Below are 19,259 nucleotides of genomic sequence, written 5' to 3'. Positions count from 1 at the left end.
TGATACAGTAGGAGTTAAAGATTGATGGAACATGCATAATAATGATTGTTAAATGGCTCTTTAAGGGACACATTATTTTAAGATTGTGTAGATTCCCTGCAAGCTCTGCTCTTTCTGCTCGGTTTCCCTCTGCATGTTTTCTGTGTGAGGGTTTGTATCTGTGTTGCACTCACCTTGGATAGACAGGCTCATAGAGGTACTTGTCATCCCCTCCACCCAGCACATCAAACAAGAGGATATAGCCTTTGGCAGTCTGAAAACAGAGAGAAAGGATTGGAATTAGAAAAATAATTACTCAGCCACTATTTTGTTATCAGACACAGACCGATAGAAAGAAGTGACAGACACTGAGAACACATAAATAACCACAAAATGTTTGAGAAAAGGGAGGAGAAACTGTTAACATGGAAAGGGATGAAAATGAGAATTTAAAAGTAGATTTTATTTTTATTTTATTTTATTATTTGAATGTCACAAATTTGTCACTCGATGCCTTTTTAGGCAGCAAGAGAGAGAAATATTAAGAGGACAGGAGGGAAGAAACAGGGTTTACCAGTAAACAAAAACATCATCTGTTGCCATCACAGAGGACACAGGGAAACAGAGAGAGTGCTTATGACTGCATATGGTGTGTGAAGCTGCATTCAGACTGAAAATGCCACTTAAATATGCACTTTCACATAAATTGTTGGCCGGCGTGGCTAGATGCATATGCGGATCTAAACTACTGGTGCAGTTACTTTAGTTGATGTTAGGTGGTGCAGATTTGACTAAAGCTGCAGGTCCACATCCACAGGGCTGACATTGCAGTCACTTTAATTTTATGATATCGGGTGACAGCTTCATATCCTTCATAACTTTCTAACCATGCTGCTATCTCAGGAAAACAACATGTAGAACTATATTGTTTGATGTGATGGTGTCTGTTTTGGAGTCCATTCATTCCCTATTTTCTGACATTTTATAGACCAAATAATTAATTGATAAATCTAGAGCAGCCCTAAATTACTATAAGACAATGATTACTTGGCAAAGACTGTCAGTAAGGAGTCTTGATGAGTATTTTATGTTAATTTTTTCCCTTTATCTACTAGGTAGAAGCTATATATGGATAATATTTGCAACACAACTACTGTCATACTTCATCGTCAAGACATTTGTATGCACAAGGAATAGCGCTTAATCCTGAATAGGCTGAGCTGCCAGTTGATCGCCTTGAAAACTGAATACATTGGTTACAAAAAATGCATTTGTATAAGTCAATTTAGCTTTTTATTGTGTACCGACAACAGCTCATTCAATATATTTACAGGTCTAAACTGCTGCTGTTACTGATAATGCCGAACAAAAAACAAATTTGTCAGCATTTTAGAAGAGTTACACACAGGCTCCATTCTGTGGAGAAGCTCGCACTATCTATAATGTCAAAATATTTTTATATATTATTGTATGCAAGCAAAACATTGCAATAGTGCTTTTTCCACAACTACACACACACACACACACACACACACACACACACACACACACACACACACACACACACACACACACACACACACACACACACACACACACACACACACACACACACACACACACACACACACACACACACACACACACACACACACACACACAATGCTGTCAGGGAAACTGCTGAAATTGAGCCTGAAACATGACACGAAACCTGATCTCCACTCTCAGCAGTATTGTGCCATGGTTTTCCAAAGGCTGTATATGCTACAGTACCACCTAGAAGCAGAATGCACTGCACAAACCATGATTTTACTATTTACAGTGTTTTGTTTATTTGTTTATTAATTTGTAGCTGGTGGCAGCGCACTCACTTTTCAAGTGTGGTGACAATGTTGTTAGTAGCAGACCAACCCATCACCATAGCAATGAGAAAACCCAAACCTGAGAGAGGGTAAAGGCCAGCAACAAGATGAAGCTCGACTAGAAAAGAACAACCACAGCCAGAGAGAGGACAGAGCCGAGCTGAGGACTGCTAAATCCATCAACAACCTTTCAGTTCCACAAGCCCATAGATGAGCTACAGTGGAGAAAAAAAACTGCTAAACAACAACACTCAATCATGCATACAACTTTGACATAAAGAAATGCCTATTGTCAGTAAGTCTTAGATGGGTCCAATTCTTAAAATTACTACAGGGAGTTTTAAACAAGGTTATGAAACCTTAATTTAATACTGATGCCTCTATATGACCAACATAAACAATGTACAAGTTGTGTATTTAGAGCTCCTTCACTGACACAGACATTATTATGTAAATATCAATAACTGTTCAAAGATTTGTTGAGGCAGAGAGTCGTGGCAGGGTCAACATATAAAGTGACATCCAACCATAAGGCGCTCAACCCAGATGTGGTGAAGTGAATCAGTGAGCTAATATGACACTATATGAGGTTACCGTATTTTACAGGAGGAAGTACCACCATCACCATCTTCCAAAGACATTGTTTACTTAAATCACCAAACACTCTGCAAACATGTCTGCGACACAAACCAGTGCCTGTATCCTAATATTTACAGAGTTTCATTCCCTGTGTAAGTGAGACGACTTACATAGAGGAGAGGAGGAGAGACATTCAATGTTACACTGACTTTAGTGTGTTGAGAAAAGTCACCGTGCACTAAGCCCGATGAGATAAAATAGCCACTTCATCATATTCATGTTAGCGTAGCACTATATATAGTTTAAGATGATCACAGTAGGACGCAGTCTCATTAAAATGACCTAGTTAGTTATTAAAGCCTAACATGCTCATGCCGTCCACATATGAATACAAGTAAGTGCTCAGAAGGAGGGTATCTCCACCATGGCTGCACAATTCTACATATTTGCATCATGTGTTTTGTTTTTAACATAAAATTTTAATCTGTAAATTTACTAGTAACTATATTTCTAAAATGAATGTAGTGCGGTAAAAAATAAAACATTTCCCTCTGAAATTTAGTGGAATGTAAGTATAAACTAACATAAAATTGGTATACTCTAAATATAGTTACTTTCCACCACTGTTTAACTGACCATTCTCAGCATTGTGTGCAGGTTTTCCCCTCGTCTCTTACAACAACAAATAAGCAGTAAAATCAACAGTGCAGAGGCCGACAGAAATACTAAATCTTGCATATATCCAGTTATAATATGGAAACAAAGTTCCAATCATAACTCTGAAGTCCCTTGGATGTGAAATCTTCAATCCCAAGAGCCCCAATCCCAAGGGTAGGCCATGTGGGCTCAGAAGGGAAATGTGAGTGTGACTAGCCTGCTACTATACTTCAAAAGCATGTCAATTACAGGAGGCAGGGATTCTCAGTGAAGTATCAAAGACGGGAGGGGGAGGGGCGGGAAAACTATTTGGCAACCTACGGCAAACTTCAGCAGCGTCTCCCATTCTCTAACGTCTCATCCCTTTCATCTGCAGTTTGATCACACTAGATGCATGAAAGCATTCACACGCACACACTCTTTTCATGGGACTATGATGAGGTTTACTTCAGCTCATCTCGTCAGATATGTGAAAAACTGCGGATGAAAGGGATGGTAGATAAAGAGAGAAAAGCGACAATTGAGAGGCATTCCATGTCTCCGGGGACTTTTGGTACATTCACACATGCAGAGATAATGGTACAGGAAGAGGCGGGACGTTGGTCATTGTCAACTAAGGCCCAATAAATACGCAGGCAGTGAGATTCAAAAGGCAAAAAGCACCCAGTGGCTCAGTGTGGGGGAAGTTTTAAAAGTTTTCTCTTTATGTCCTCTGACAAGTAGGAGTGAAAACAAAAAGCTGCAGCTCCAGAGCCAGACGGTGGTGCTCCCAAGAGTCTTTCATGAGCCTGCAAAATAGGATGCATATACAAATGAGTGATGCCGGGACCAGCTCAGTTTCCACTGCAGTTTCAGAACTGCAGTGTCAATCAGAGTTCCCCATAAAAATACAATCTAATTCACTGATGTGCCAAGACCCACGGCACAATACACTAAATCACACAAAATATGTCAAGTAAGGGGTAGGGGAGAACTCTTGACTAAGTGTGTGTAAACACTAGTTTCAGAATAACTAGGTTATTGCAGTGGATGAAAACAAGTTCTATGATGCCCGGCTTTCAAATGGTTTCTCTGAATAACTTAGGGTCTTGTAGGCACATATACATATTCAAGAATCGGTATACGAGAGGCATGTAATCAACAATACTGTAATTGATGGAAACTGAGTAAAGACAAGGCTTTAAGGCTTCTCTCGTCTTGTAACACATCCATTTTCTTTTTGAAAGTAAGACTGCATTTGAAAATGAGGAACATCAAAGAATTGATTTAATGCTGCTGTGAAAGCACAAAAAAACAGAAATGAAGAGGAACAAGCAGAATTGGTTAAGTACACTAGTTCAGACTTGCAAGTAGTATAAAAGTTTTTTGCAGAGAAAGTGGCAAGTCAGCAGAAAACTGTACACCATGTAATAGCGTACTGAGGCCTCTCTCCTGCATGTTTCAACAAGCTCTGGAGGTCCTCACACACGGGCTTGTGGATATCTGCAGTGGTTCCCTTAACTTAAGTGCACTTTAAAAAAAAAAAAAAGACAACTCACTTCACAGATATTCTAACTGGACGTAAGTCAGATGTGTTTTTCTGTGAAACGGTAGCTGGTAGCATGGACGAGTATAAACAGGGCACAAGCAGGCAATGGCAGATGCAGATTTGTGCGTCTGTAACTGCAGCCTTACCAAATACAGCACACAGCTGTCAGACAGTCCTGACTGAAGTAATGAGAAGGCTAAAGACATCCAATCAATCTCTGCACCTGGTTATCAGTATATTCTTATTTAAAACATGACTGCAGGAGTGGGGCGGAAAGCAACAGTCCAATTGCTCACTAGTATGTCGCTACTACTATTAGGGCCGCACAACATGGTAAAAACATCATATTGCGATTGTTTTGACAGATATTGCGATTTGATTCACATTTATTGTGGGAATTTATTCATCACAAATGTAATTTTCACACAGTAAAAAAATGAGTTGAAATAATCAAAAATCATGTTTTTGGGGGTTTGTACCAAATAAACATAGTTTCTTAAATCTGGAGAACCAGATTTGTAGGCCAGAGCATCTCACTTCATTATAATACTATTTTGTTACACATTTTACCTTTATTAACACACTGCAGCTCTTGCGATTTGCATATTTATTCTGCGATTTGCCTCATGTGCACTTGGCCATATTGCGATTTGGATACCGTTTTGATTTATTGTGCAGCCCTAACTACTATATGATTTATCTTTCCCAACGGGGAATGAATTATGTGTAATTGAAAGCTAAATCTTGTTCATCCCTGTTGGGAACACTCACTGGTATGTCAACGGGAGTAGAAGAGTAAAAGTGTATAGCTAAAGTAAACGCTTAAATCAAATTAGAGATAATTAAGGTTAATAGCAATACATACATTGGGGTTCAGACTTGAAAATGTATTTAAAACTAATCATTACTACTGCAATTACAACAATAAGCACAATAACTTACTTCTCAAAAAGCTATCAGATCAATCATCACTGTCCCTTTCTGACAAGACAGATTTAGCCAGTTCTGTGTGATCATGGAGGGCTCACACAGAGAACAGGAACACCTAATCCAGTACAGCCACATAAACACAAAGTAAGTAAGTAAACACTTCTCTGATGTAGTCTCAACAAAATTATGTTTATTGCAGAGCTAAAGAATGCTCCTAGTACTGCATCCACATCCTGAATGTGTGTAATAGAGATAAGATAGGAACCCGAGGATTGCATTCGTTTACAGAAACATAAAATGCTGCAGAGAATGTTGACTGTGCAATTTTACGAGTCCGCTCCTTATTTTTAAACTTTCACTCTGTTGACTCCTGCTGAACAATAGTACAAGCAAAGTTACCAGTAGGATATTTGTATACTTTATCATTCTTCTTTGTCACTTACAATGCGTATATTGACGTAATCTAATAATATGTACTTGTATGTTGTGGCACTATGTCGTTGCCAGAGAACTGCACCAAATTCCTGGTCACCAAAACAATCTCTGGTTTAAAAACACTTTAGCACTGCTGAGTGAGTCTAAAAACAGTGAGGGAACATTTTGGCCTCGGACAGATCCCAAAACACACACGAGAGGAGCGAAATGCTAAAAAGTATTTCCCTTTTTTGAAGAAGTTCATCCTTTCTTGACTCCTGCTGCATAAAAAAAGTCCATCCCTTTCACTCCGTCAACTGTTTTAGCTGTTTCTCTTGCACACTCGCCCTCATACACACAGGCACACACAAAGCTAAAGATAGTCCTAGCCATGGTTTAGGAGGGCGATTACGTTAGCCTCAAGGTCTGCGGGGTGTATGAGCAGCCAAACATCTGGGAAACAGCTGGTAGTTGAATTGAGGACTACTGCCTGGGCATTGCTGGCCTTTATTATTCTGCAGTCCCTAACTTCTCTGAGTCTGCTCTCCCTATAATTACATGCTAATGAGGGTGAGAAAAGTTAGGGCTTCTTGGAGATAAGTTAGTCAAGAAAGGCAGTGGATGATTTGCTTTGACTTAAAACATAAGACATCTATATGGTATCATCCCCCCTTCTGGGTGCTTGAACAGGAAACTCAAATTCATTATTTCAAGCAAAGCCATCAAAAGTTGTTTTGATCTTATTTCAGCAGAATACTGTGTTAGTTTTGTCACTCGAGGTGCCTTTGTGGAAGCTTTCTCCAGTTTAAATGTACTGCACGTAAAATAACAAGTGAATGATTGGTCTACAATTTAAACTTCAGATTACTTGTTCCTTTTTCCTGAAACGCTGAGCTCAATTTCATTTTCAGGAAGCCTATAAACAGATCCGTTTCTAGTCAGTAGAGTTCAGTGTGACACGAATTCCAATGCATCTTAACTGTTGCTTCGAGGTTAGAAAACTCTCACCCAAAACATTTCCTGATTGTCAGGAAGTGCAATTAAATGAAAATGAAAGAAAAGTAAAAACACCACACCACACAAAAACATCCTCCTAAAAAGGGCAAATAAAACTAGAATAAATGAAACAATAAAAGCGGAGTTTATTGTTAGGGACTAAAGGACAATGAGAGGATGAAAGATTCATTACAATTAGAGCTGCAGCTCGTGTTTAGGGTGCAACACTGTTGGCATTAGAGGGATTTCTGTTGCAAATCTGCATACAGTTTGTAGTTATGTCTGTGGTTGTTCCAGCCAATGCACATTTTTAACACATAAATGAACTGAACACAATTCACACACACGCACGCACGCACGCACGCACGCACGCACGCACAGCCACACAAGGTAAAGCCAGTCCTCCCTAAATTAACATTTAATACTTTTCACCAGTCGTGAGTCAAAGCACACTCTGTATTTGTGGAGCCCAGGAAGTGAGTGAACGAGAGTGTGCCCTGATATTTTTAACTCCTCCACCTGCTCCCTGTTGTGTTTGGCAGGGTGGGCCTGAGACCAAACCTGACTTACTGCTTTCCCAGACACATTCACTGCATTCAATCATGTGTACTTTGGCTTCAAAAAAATAAAATACCGAGAGAGGGGCCGAGACAGACACCAAGAGGCCAAGAGGTCATCGCGCTAATATTTTAGTGTTTTTGTGTTGGGTCTTTTTTATTTTAAATCAATCTGACATTTCTTTGTTGATGTGAACCTGTCTCTGTTAAAATGATTCTTCTGATTTAAATAAACTGCTGTAACATTCAGTTTGACAATAAACTGTGTGTGTGTGTTTTTCTTGTTGTAGCCCTTTGATACAGTGCGAGAGTGGCTTTGAGAACAAGTGGTGGTGTTTTGGGAGAAACGTGTACTGTCTCTGCCACACTGACTTCTTAACAGCCTCTCATGTCCTTGGCAGTATTTGCAGAAAGATGTAGGATCATTAGCTGGATTAAGGCACATGATGAAACATAAAATAAAAAAGGGAAACACTTAAGTCCTTGGATTCAGGGCTCCAACAGTATGAAAAACTCCAGCACATTCTGCGTATGGAAATAATATAAAAAGAAACCAAATAATATGGCTTGTCCTTGGTGAAATTGCTAAACCACAGAACAGAAACATTTGTACAGGAAACATTTGATCCTGTAATACGCGGATGACTGCAATACCATTACTTGAGCAAGATTATCCCTCTAATCAGACAGACGCTATTATTTGGAGAGGAAATTTCAGCATTATTTATGTTATCAATTGTGGACAAATTTCTATTCTCAGATACACTGTCTACGGAAATGTAAACGCTAAGGAAGCTGCAATCATTTTTTAAAAAAATTTACAGTTAAAAATGACACATTCCTAAAATGTTTATCTCATAAACTTTCTATTGTTCAACTGCAAACACTTTTATACCCCTGGCAGTTTGCAGTTTAGAGTCCACACAAAAGCAGTGCATTTATCCAGTGGGCACTAATGATTCTAATGAATCAATTCTCTGTGTCTGTGGTCTGTTATGATGGCTTCTGCTTCTGTTCTGGGTCTTGGCGGTCATCCTTGTGTGTTGTTGATCACATGCCCTTTGAGACTCTATTGAGTCATCTGCTGACTCGGGCAACTGCCTTGTGTGAGATCACTCAACAAGACAATTTCTTCACACTACCTCAGGTGCAGAGCGCTCAGCAAAGAACCATGAGTAATGGTAACATAAACAGAAAATGTCAGAGGTGAAGTTCTGTTCAAATTGTCCGAGTGTTGTCCTTTTTTCTTGTATTAGACCAATATACATCTAGTTCTCATTATCAGTGCCTCTCTGACTCAAAGTGCGCTTTCTCAGATATTCTTTATGAAGGCAGTAAAGCTTGAGTGTAATGTGAATGCTGCGCTGCTTTTGTTTTATTGAAACTACATTATAATCATTACCAGAAACGTGTTCTGTCAAACAAAGGCATGAGACCACAAGCGACTGAATTAGTGCTTCTATCACACGCTTATCCTCATAAGCCTTCTGTTTATTTACATGAACATCCTCAGATAAACAGTCTGATTCCACTACCACTGCTCAGACTTCATGTTTGACACAGCAGATGCAGCATCCGTCTGTTGTTCCGTCTGTGAATTCACAGTACGTATCAAGACATTAGTTCAACACAGACATGTCTGGTTACCGGGGATTACGCTCGATAAAAGGGACTTGCATTCCACCCTGAAAATAAATAACATGCCATCCTGGAAATAAATATCAACTCCATGAATCCAGCCATGATACACTCTGCTGCCTCAGGGGATCAAGGGATCTGAACCTGCTGCCTCGTTCCGATGTAGGCCAGTGTTTGTGCCACATTATGTGCAATTTATACTTAGTTATGCTCTCTACCTCAGTGTAACCTGTGTTCTAACACAGTGGACACTTAAAGGCCAGTGCAGCTCTCAATATGTATCATGACGAGTGGTGCTTTATGTTTTAAAGCAATCTAATTATGTTGATTTTATGCCTATACTGTGCTAAATGGTGTATAAACTGACTGATTGCTTATTTTTCATCAGGCATATGTTAATTTAATCATAAGAAATACATGCAATTTCATGGGTGATATATTATGGTCAAGGAACTGAACTACAACAGATTAAATGATCTGATTGGAGGTGTGACAGTGGAGAAAAGGTCTGGCTAAACATCAGTAAGCTTGTGTGGGCTTACATACAGAAACATGTTGGCGAGATATAGTAGCATAGTCATTTCATCTCCATGGAAATGCTCATGAATCTTTATCATGCCTTCTAAGCTTTGTGGGTTGATAACTTGAATATTTAGTTGTTGTTGTGGGTTTTTCTTGAAAGTTTAACTAAGGTAGGAGTATAATGGCAGGAAGGAAGATCCTGAAGAAGACATTTTATGATTAGATCCACCGAAAAAAAAGAAGAAGAAAAACAGGCTGACGCAAGCTGTGTATCCTCCTCTCATCAGATTCAGCATTTGGGTAAATTTGTGTTGATTATCGAAATACAAAAACATAAGGCCCTCTCCATCTCTCCAAAGAGCTGAGGCAGCTAGATCATTTTAGATGGCTGTAATCTGTTCCCAGTATAGGGCTCAAGGTTCAATGGCAAAGCTGACTGATACACACCTTATAACCGATTTATAGACCAAAAGAAGTACTGGCTACTGTGATAGTAAAGTAAATACATAAAAGCTGAAATGTAAACATTTGTGATCAATAAACCACAGAACAACCCGCTTGACAAAGAACTACTGTTTCACCTCCTGCTGATTGAGTCACAGTCAGATAGAAAGTACAGTGATCAGCACAGGACAAAGTATGACAATACTACAGTTAGGGAGCAAAGTGTAACTGCAGCATTCAAATATTATCTCAAAATGGTAAAGGCCAGTTTGTTCAGTGACTTTATCTACTACTAACAAATTACTACCTAGGCAATTTCAGGATGTTACTGCTGAAGCCTTTACTTTTACATGCTGCTGTCCCCTGTGGGACATAAGGACACAATGAGCTCCTTCTATCATTCCCTATCCTTGGCAACATGCTGAGCCTCGCCCGTTAACTTAATTTTGACAAGCTCATCTGTCACAGTTTAGTGTCTGGTCATTTTTGGTGTTCCAAGTTGTTTTATGCCTGGAGGAGTCCATAGCTGCACTTTAACTGGGTGTAACTTAATCAGCCAGCGGTACACTTTCAAATGCTGCAGTATTTGCCTGAAGCACCACATGCGGAGCTAAAATTGTTTTATAAGTGGACACTACATTCCAGCAGCATTAAGCCTGGCGCTACGTGCGGCCTCCTGCAAGATGCACACCTAAAGTGATAACCATCCAAGTCGAAGTGTGTCTAGCATCAGATATCATACATGTACATACTGTATATTTCTTGTCTCACATGCCTGAAACCTGCAGTAAGTCCCCAACAGTTCCCAAGCTGGAGTAATGAAACACTTTTGATTGATCATTGACCACATGTAAAACGCATAGTAAGTGCAGAGAAATAATTTTAAATGGCTGCTTAAAAAGATGTCCAGTGTACCTAATGTTTATGAATAGTCAGATCATATGACCAGCATTTACTGCATGTTGCCCATGCTCATACCATGAGACAGTGAGACTGGAAATTAAGCTTTATTCATGCTAAATCAGCCTCAATTCTCTCTCATCTTTTTCCCTGACATTTTGTTATTTTCCTTTACTTTCAATCACCTTTACAGATGTTTTGTGGCACCTAAAAATTCTATCTTTACACTAATGCCAATGTTCACTGTGTGATATGCGTGTGATTGAAAGTGAGGTTGCAACATGATGAAGAGAGCTCAGGGAGTGTGTTTCAGTGCTGCTCTTATTGCCACAGGAATACCTTCCTTGTATCTGGAGCTCAGCATAACAGAAAAATAGGACAAATTCTGCTGTTTAGAAAAGTGCTGCCACACTTTTTCTTTCTCATTTTTTTCTTTGTAGCATTTGTCATGCTTATTCTTCTGTGATGCTCCACAGCTACAATGCAGCTGCAGCTGTGGTTTTCTATGACAGAAGGATCCTGATAAAGTTGTATTGTCAGCGAGTGATTATTGAAGCACCTTCTACACACAATAAACTGAGGTGGTAACAAAGTGATGAGAGAGGGAATAATGGTTACAAAATGTAGAAAGAAAACCAACAGACAGAGGAGAAAGTGAGAGAGGAAGACAATAAGAGGTGATTACAGGTAACAGTCAATCACAACAGCACATGACGACAGACCTTACGGAGGCAGCTAGTTATGCAGTTAGTTTGTGTTATTGCATTATGGATGTGGGTAGGTCATGTAAGGTTTTTCTACCAACATTGTTACAGTGTGTGGATTAAAAAGACAATGGCAGGCTGTCATCAGCAGTTGATGATGGAAAATTACAGTTCATAGGCAGAAATTCCTGAAACTACTCGGTTGCCCAAGAACATATTAAGTATCGTATAATGATTTTATCCATGGTGATCTGTACTTGACACAAAAGAAAGTGATGGATTACTATAATTGAGCCTTCTTAAATCCTGCCCCTTTTGCAGTAAAGGGCCACGGGTTAGATTGTATGGTGTATGTGTCAGCCCTTCATGTGACGTGTACAACAAAGTCACACTCTTTCTGTGCGTGTACTATTTTTGTATGCAAGCAGTTCATGCACTTTTAGTGCCTTTTACTTACAGGAGATTATATAAGACATGGGCCAATGAGCGTCAGTCAAACTGCAAATATGAGATGAGATGATTGAGTGGTGTACTTACCGCCACAGCTATCATGGAGTCGTCTGGTTTCCATTCTGCCTTCTGGTAGAAGCCAAACTGGGCCGCCGCCTTTGCAGACTCGATATAGCTGACTATCAAAACACTGGGCTGTGGGAGGGGAATAGGGATATGGGAAGAAAATAAGCACTTTAAAAATCCTGCAGGTCACAGACATCTGACTACCACATATGATAACCAAAAACAACAACAAAAGAAACCCCAACAACTTCCAAAACAGAATATGTACTGTTGCTGCCAAAAAAATCTAAATACTCATATGAAAGTCTAACTATTTCAACCACAAATAACATAGTTTTAAACATTTAATTGGGGTTGGGGTCTCAATGTAATTGTGATTTATAAAGCTCAGTTGTGAGAAAAACAGCATGGCTAAAACAGAAATAATAAGGCAATCCCCAGTATTTCTGCCTCAAGTAATAAGAGTGTGAGTCACTTCCTGCTTTCTTCAAAAGCGGCAACAATTTGTTGATGGACAGAAAATTTCGGGCAACTATTTTGATCATGGACAAATACCTCACATTTGATGGTCCTAACTTCTCAAATGCGATACATTCTCTTGTTTTAACATAGTACACTTATTATCTTTGGGTTTTGGACTGTTGGTTGGGCAAAAGAAGATATATTGACATTTTCTATTATATTGTTTATATGTATAACCAAAAAACACAACTAAAATCATTAAAATTATCAGTTGTTATTTTATATATATCTTAAACATGTAGAAGGCACAATTACATTTTCAGTGCTGACTGGCATTGATATCTGCATTTGTTAACTGGTGCGCTAACGGGGGATTTGTTGCCATTTAATTGCCTCAAATGTTAGTTCTTTGGCCATGATGCAATACAGACACAGTCTGAAAGAATGGGATGGATGGATAGAATACCTGACTGCTGCTATGCTGCTAAATTTTGCCTGGTAAAGCTTATATCTTTCCGCCCAATAAACAAAAGCAATGTTCAGGCTACTGTTCATACCATGCAGCACAGACAGATGAACAGTCATACATAGACTTTGCCTGAGGCTGTTGCCCTTAATTTGCCTCTGCCCCCTGAATCACTGCAGCAGATATTTGTCTGCATGAGAGCAATCATTACCAGTTCATACCAATTCCCCTAATATAACACCACAAAGAGTGAGTTACAGTATCTTTATCTGTAGTCAAAATAAGAATCATTGAGTATCTTATGATTTATAAATGTGAAACTTCAACAGGTGTTAAAACAGCTGTTGAAGAGAAGCATTGGTAATGAAGTCGGTTTCTCAGCACCAGAAACCTCTACACCAGCCAAGCCTTAATTCTTGAGTCATTGGCATTATTTAACAACCAGTGGAAAACCCCTGCAGATAATTTGTGGTCCATTCATGTTACAACCCTGTATATTTTCAATTAATGCATCTTTATGGGCACAGATTATTGCAGAAGATGAATTACTACCGAGTACCTTACATTTAACTAAAAGAATTGTACAACCCCTCATTTATATAGCAGCAAGTATTATTGCCAGTTAACATGTTTTTGGTTTTTTTTAGCTTGTGCTGCTACTGTTCTGGTGACCTCTTGATTTCATTCGATCCTCTATCCTTCTAGTCACAGAAATAGGAAGTAAGAAATAAGAAACTGCAGCATCAAAAGTATATGGTAGCCCTGTATCTTTAAAAGTAAAGGCAGCTTATTCTGTTTTCAGTAAGACATGTAACAGCCCTTGCACAGGAAAACCAGGACACTGCACGCTGAATGATGGTCACCTAACAAAAGCAGGGACATATCTCATGTAATTCCAGCTATGCAACATTAGACCTCGTACCCGGTCCCAGTAATGAGAGAGCAGGTTTGAAGTATTTCCACCCCACAGTGTCCCTTTCGTAGCATGAAATCTTAATAATGCCAACGATACCTGCACAGGTGAAGTAGTGGGGAACAGAAAAAGAAACCTCTCTCTCTCCTCATTAGGAGATGCAATAACATCAGAAAACGATCAGCACAAACTCATTAGGTGTCCTGTAATTTAAAGGGGGGGGAATCACTTTAGAGGTAGCCTGTTTGATTACATTTGGGAACTGGGGATAAAAAAATAACTATTATCATTAAATTAACAGTTCAGCATTATAGCAGCTGCTCAGTGGAACGCTTTGCTTTGCCTCTATACAGTGCACTGGATTTGAAATGAAACAATGACAATGAGGTTAAAGTGCTGATTTTTACCATTAATTTGAAGTTTACATCTACATCTGATAAATTCACCTATTTCCTTTATAGATTGCTAATCCTATTTTTTCAATACCACAGTCTTCTAGTACAAAAATGAATTTGAATTTGTTTATGGATTACATATTACAAAACCATTTAACTATTTCTCTGCAGCAGCACTAATAGTTAACTATGCCAAAGTCTGGCTTCTTCAGTCATTACCCCCTGCCTTTCTTGCACTGTGTCAGCTTTTCCATCATGTTAATTTGTCATAATTTATACAATTAATCCAAATTCAAATCAAAACTTCTTAACATATTAAGTATGTTTGAATCAGTCACTGCAACACAAATACATTACACTTGATCTGCATTAAATATAAAGAGAAAAAGAAAGAATCAGGAAGATACTCTCGCTGAATAATGTCAAGATTCTTCCAAATGATCTTTTAATAACTTTGGTTATTGCACTTTCTAAGATATTGTTCATGTTTGGAGATGTCAATCACTGCATCACCCAGCCCTGCAGGTAAGCAGTTGAACTGCCCTTTAAAGCAAAAGCAGACCAGCAAAAAGCAAAAACTGTTCCTGAGAGATCTGAGTTTCGCATGACAACATCCCAACCAAACCAGCACCAGTGTACATTATTTTAACTGGGCTAAAACGTAAATACTTTGTAATGTCTTAGTGACTCATGTATTTTCCCTGCATTGCCATTTCCCATGCTCCACCGCAATTTCATGCAGGTTAGCTGCTGTAACTTAAGAAATCCCAGGGGAGCGAAAAAGGATTCCACACTACACCAACTATGTGCAACCATACGTGTGCATACACACAATGTTGCTAATTTTTGCAGGCACCCAGAGCCAACTATAGCGCTAATATTGCACCACCACGCCAAACTCTAAACCCCTTCATTCCTAGACATCCTGAGCAGCAGCTTCCCTCTCTTTCATACAGCTGTGGCAGTGCGACATCACAGAACGACTACAAGGCTAAGCTACTGTGCTACATGGATTAAGTAACAGTGCCTCGAATTAACTAGTCGGGCTGAGGCTGCACTGGCTGAGTTTGAGGATAGATGGGATTAAAGGGACCTTGTGATAAAATGATGGCTGAGCGCAATCCCAATCTGGGAGGGGAAATGGCAGATTTCCAATCACCTTAATTTACCCAACAACAAGAGCAACATGCAACAGTTCTAAGAAATGTTACAAAAATACTCTATGTCTAACTTCAAGAGACTTCAGGACACTTTAATAATAGCTAGCTACAACATAAGCTACAATAGTGAAACAAACTAACCCATTACTGATACTAAATCTAATTTTATACCACAATCCTAATATCATATTGATATATTTTTCATATTTGTGTACTTCAACAAATGTATTTAAACTTGTTTTAAAAATAAAGTTCTTTATAAAATGGCGTAAACAAAACCCTATACTACATCCCTGTTGGGCTGGATATTAAACTGAAATGACATGATGGATGTAACAGATGTGAAAGTTGCATGTCAAGAGGAAGAAGTTGCTCCAATCGACATTCCTGACACGATGCGTTTCCTGGACGCCTCACTGATACTCGGGCAGGCTAACGTCTTAAGAAAGAGGGGAAGGAAAACATGGTCACATCCTCTATGGGCCTCAGGAAATCAACAGTGACCCTGATCCATTGTTGCTTCAACTCAATAATACAAAAGCTGTGTGGAACGCAGACATTCGTAAACTATGTCCTCAACTACAGGTTATCAAAGCAAACAGCTCCTCTTCATATCAGCACGGCTAAATCTGGTGTATTAAAAAAAGAAAATACGGACAAGAGTATGCATTTCACAGCACAGGATGCTAGGCTAGACTTGTGTCCTACATCAGCTCCTGGTGCTGGCACTAAATACAGTGCTGAATGGGGAACCACCAAACATTTAATGAGGCATTCTGCATTTACACAAAACTGAAACTTTTACTTGACTAGGTACAAGAGTTCCACGGTTACAAATGGCATGACAAAATTATTTGTCTGGAAGTTAAAAATGTCTTGAGAGCAAATGAATGAATATAGACAATGGTGATAATAAGATCTCATCTGTAGTAGCTGCTACTGTGTAACACATTGCTGAGGTCTGCTGACACTGAGCATGACACTACAAAAAGTCAAAATTGTACTGGACTGTTCAGTATCACGTTTTGTGTGTATTTGTATTTGTCGTCACTATAGGGAACTTTTTATCGTGTATGTCAACTTGATTTGTTCCATTGTTATGGTAAATATGATCATCTTAAAAACGTTGTTATTTGCAAGAGCATTTCTCTCTTTGGCAAACCACTAACAGTTTTTTATTTGAGTAGTTTTTCCTCTCAAGTAAGATTGTAAACGTCACTGATCACACAATGATTCTGAGCTAGCACAGATGGCATGTTTATGACATAACCCCGCCGCCTAAGGTCACAGGTGGTCTCTTGGCTCTAGACAAGCAACTTTAGGGGCCATATTGGAATTAATTTAGCCAGTAGTTTGGGACATGGCGGTGCTTAAAAGGCTTCAAGATTTAGTGAGGGAACTGGTTTCAGCATAGGGGCTTTTTTTGTGAAGTCATATCAGTTCAATTCATGACTCACATTCTGCTGATAAATGTCGTGGCTTTAGATTACCTGTAAAAACCTATCCTCTTGTTATAAAGACTGCCATAATAGATACAACTACTCAACTACACAGAGGCTATTTAGAGAAAATATAACCCATCAGTATGCAGAATGTCACTTAGGAGCAACATTATTTTCAAGGCACAATTTAAAAAATGTTTTCTCTATTATGCTGCTGTGGAGGACAAACTACAAATTAAAGGGAGCAAATGATGTGTTGACATGATTGCTTAACATTAATAATTTAACTCTGGCAGCCTAAAAGATATTGAGTTCAAGTTGAGCTGCTGCCTGAAAGAACATACCACAACATGCGGTAAGTGAGTATTTGTTATGAACACAATTGGAAATCCCATGCTGATAACAACTTAAACTTTAAACCTTGCAGGCAGGGTGATAAAAATAGAAAATGTCACCAAAAAGTACTGAATGTACCCGAGAAACTCAACCAGTTTACACTTTCCACAAGGGGGAAACTGACCTCTGCCTGACATACAGCATTCATCAGGTGAGCTGGGAGGGAGAACAGCCACCAGGTCATGGACGAGGGAGTAAATGAGGGATGCAACGTAATGATAAATTGTACTACGATGCCTACATACGCATCACACGTATGCGGATATCGTCAAACTGTTGTGATGCGCAACAATGTCACCTGTCATCTACGTAAGTGTATAGGTGGCACCGTTTGTTAGTACAACAAAGCCTTAAGGTCGCTAATCACTAACACCGCCGTTGCTCTCTATGTTTAATGATGATCCTTTCGATAAAAACATAGGGCAGGCAGCCAGATTGCCACGCAGCAACGCACAATCTACTCAGGTACACTGTGTGCAACATGCTTCACGTTAGCTAAAATGACCGTAGCACTCACTGCACGCATTGTTTTTGTCCGTGCAGCTGAGTTCACGAGCGTGACTGGACCGAAGCTGCAGGTTGACTTAAACTTACCCGACTGAACCAAACGCTGAGCTGTGTCTCCGACAGCACGGCGAAGTAAAACCTCTGGGAGCTGGGCTGGATGTGGAAGGGCTCTTCTTCACTCCTAAGCGGACAAAGCAGCCTCCGGGGCCAGCCGGTTAGAAAATACATGACGGCAAACTCACTCCAAACTGTGTCGCAATGCCAGATCGTCGGTGTCCCTTGTTCCTCTTTAAAGTATTTTTAATCCAACTGAGTCATGGGTGCTGTTTCCATAATAAAAAATAAAAAAAAGAGAGAAAACTTTTAAGTATGTACCCGCAGCCCAGCGTTTACACTGGTCGGGCTATCAGTCCACGAATGCCGTAGAGAAAGATCCCAGCAGCCGATGGGGCTACACAGCTAGCCGTGGGCTAGCATTGGCTCTCCAACTTGAAGCTAATGAGCTGTCCAAGGCAACGACTAACCGAAAACAAAAGCAACCAGGCCCGCAAAGACACCACACAGCACCAAACAGCGCACCGCGGCGGACAAACCGGTCGATTAACTCTCGCTCCCGCTGCCGTGTCAATTGTTACGGTGTCTGGACCAGCGGCGTTTAATAGCGGTAAAGCGTCCAGGTTGTACTCCTCTGTGCCTCGACGTCGCCATCTTTACAACAGTCGCTCCGAATCGAAGCTGATTGGCGACGACGGAGACGTTTGCGTGGTGTTGACATCTGACGTCACGTCTCCGTTATGTGAAAACATCGTTCGAACCGGTTTCCGTTGACGACAACGTGGCTGGATGCTGACACCTGGTGGTGAGAAGAAACAGTGCAGGGAAGCTCATATACTCAGGGTGTACTTACTGAACTACAAGCTGTGCAATGTGACTTAAATTATAATGCTGCAATCTGTCTCTCATTAGCTCATTTATGATTTCAGTTCAAGAGGACAGTGAAGACTATGAAGTGGACCGCTTTCTATACTAGAAATACAACCACTGCACTGAATGAGGACTCCACCATGCATACATTATCAATTTAAATGTGTGTATATTTGTTATTTTATTTCTTAATCAACTTAGATATGTATGTTTGTGTGCCTGTCTACATGGTTTAACCTGTTGTATTGTTAACCTGTGCAAAACACGTTGACACGGACTGCTATGGATCAATTCAATTTAATCTTAAATATAAATAAACCAAGAATAAATGCATTATTAGTATAGTATTAAAAAGTGTGGCAAAATTA

At 39.6% G+C, this 19,259-nt stretch overlaps 1 protein-coding gene across 1 annotated transcript in view; it reads right to left on the bottom strand.

Moving 5' to 3' along the window:
* ric1 (RIC1 homolog, RAB6A GEF complex partner 1) overlaps nucleotides 1-18,688 on the bottom strand; it is a 35,714-nt gene extending 17,026 nt beyond the window's left edge. Inside the window, exons 1-3 of the mRNA XM_051411752.1 lie at nucleotides 18,055-18,688; nucleotides 12,248-12,355; nucleotides 174-253 (exon numbers count right to left, since the gene is read on the bottom strand). Coding sequence (XP_051267712.1) covers nucleotides 174-253; nucleotides 12,248-12,355; nucleotides 18,055-18,195 — 329 coding nt within the window. The 5' untranslated portion in view covers nucleotides 18,196-18,688. The remainder of the gene's footprint in view (nucleotides 1-173; nucleotides 254-12,247; nucleotides 12,356-18,054) is intronic.
* Between the last annotated feature and the right edge of the window lie 571 nt (nucleotides 18,689-19,259).

The sequence above is a fragment of the Dicentrarchus labrax genome, unplaced genomic scaffold (assembly GCF_905237075.1).
Source record: "Dicentrarchus labrax unplaced genomic scaffold, dlabrax2021, whole genome shotgun sequence".
In the NCBI taxonomy this organism is placed as follows: Eukaryota; Metazoa; Chordata; class Actinopteri; family Moronidae; genus Dicentrarchus; species Dicentrarchus labrax.
Note: the sequence above shows the minus strand (reverse complement) of the source record. Positions and strands in the feature narration are given on the sequence as shown.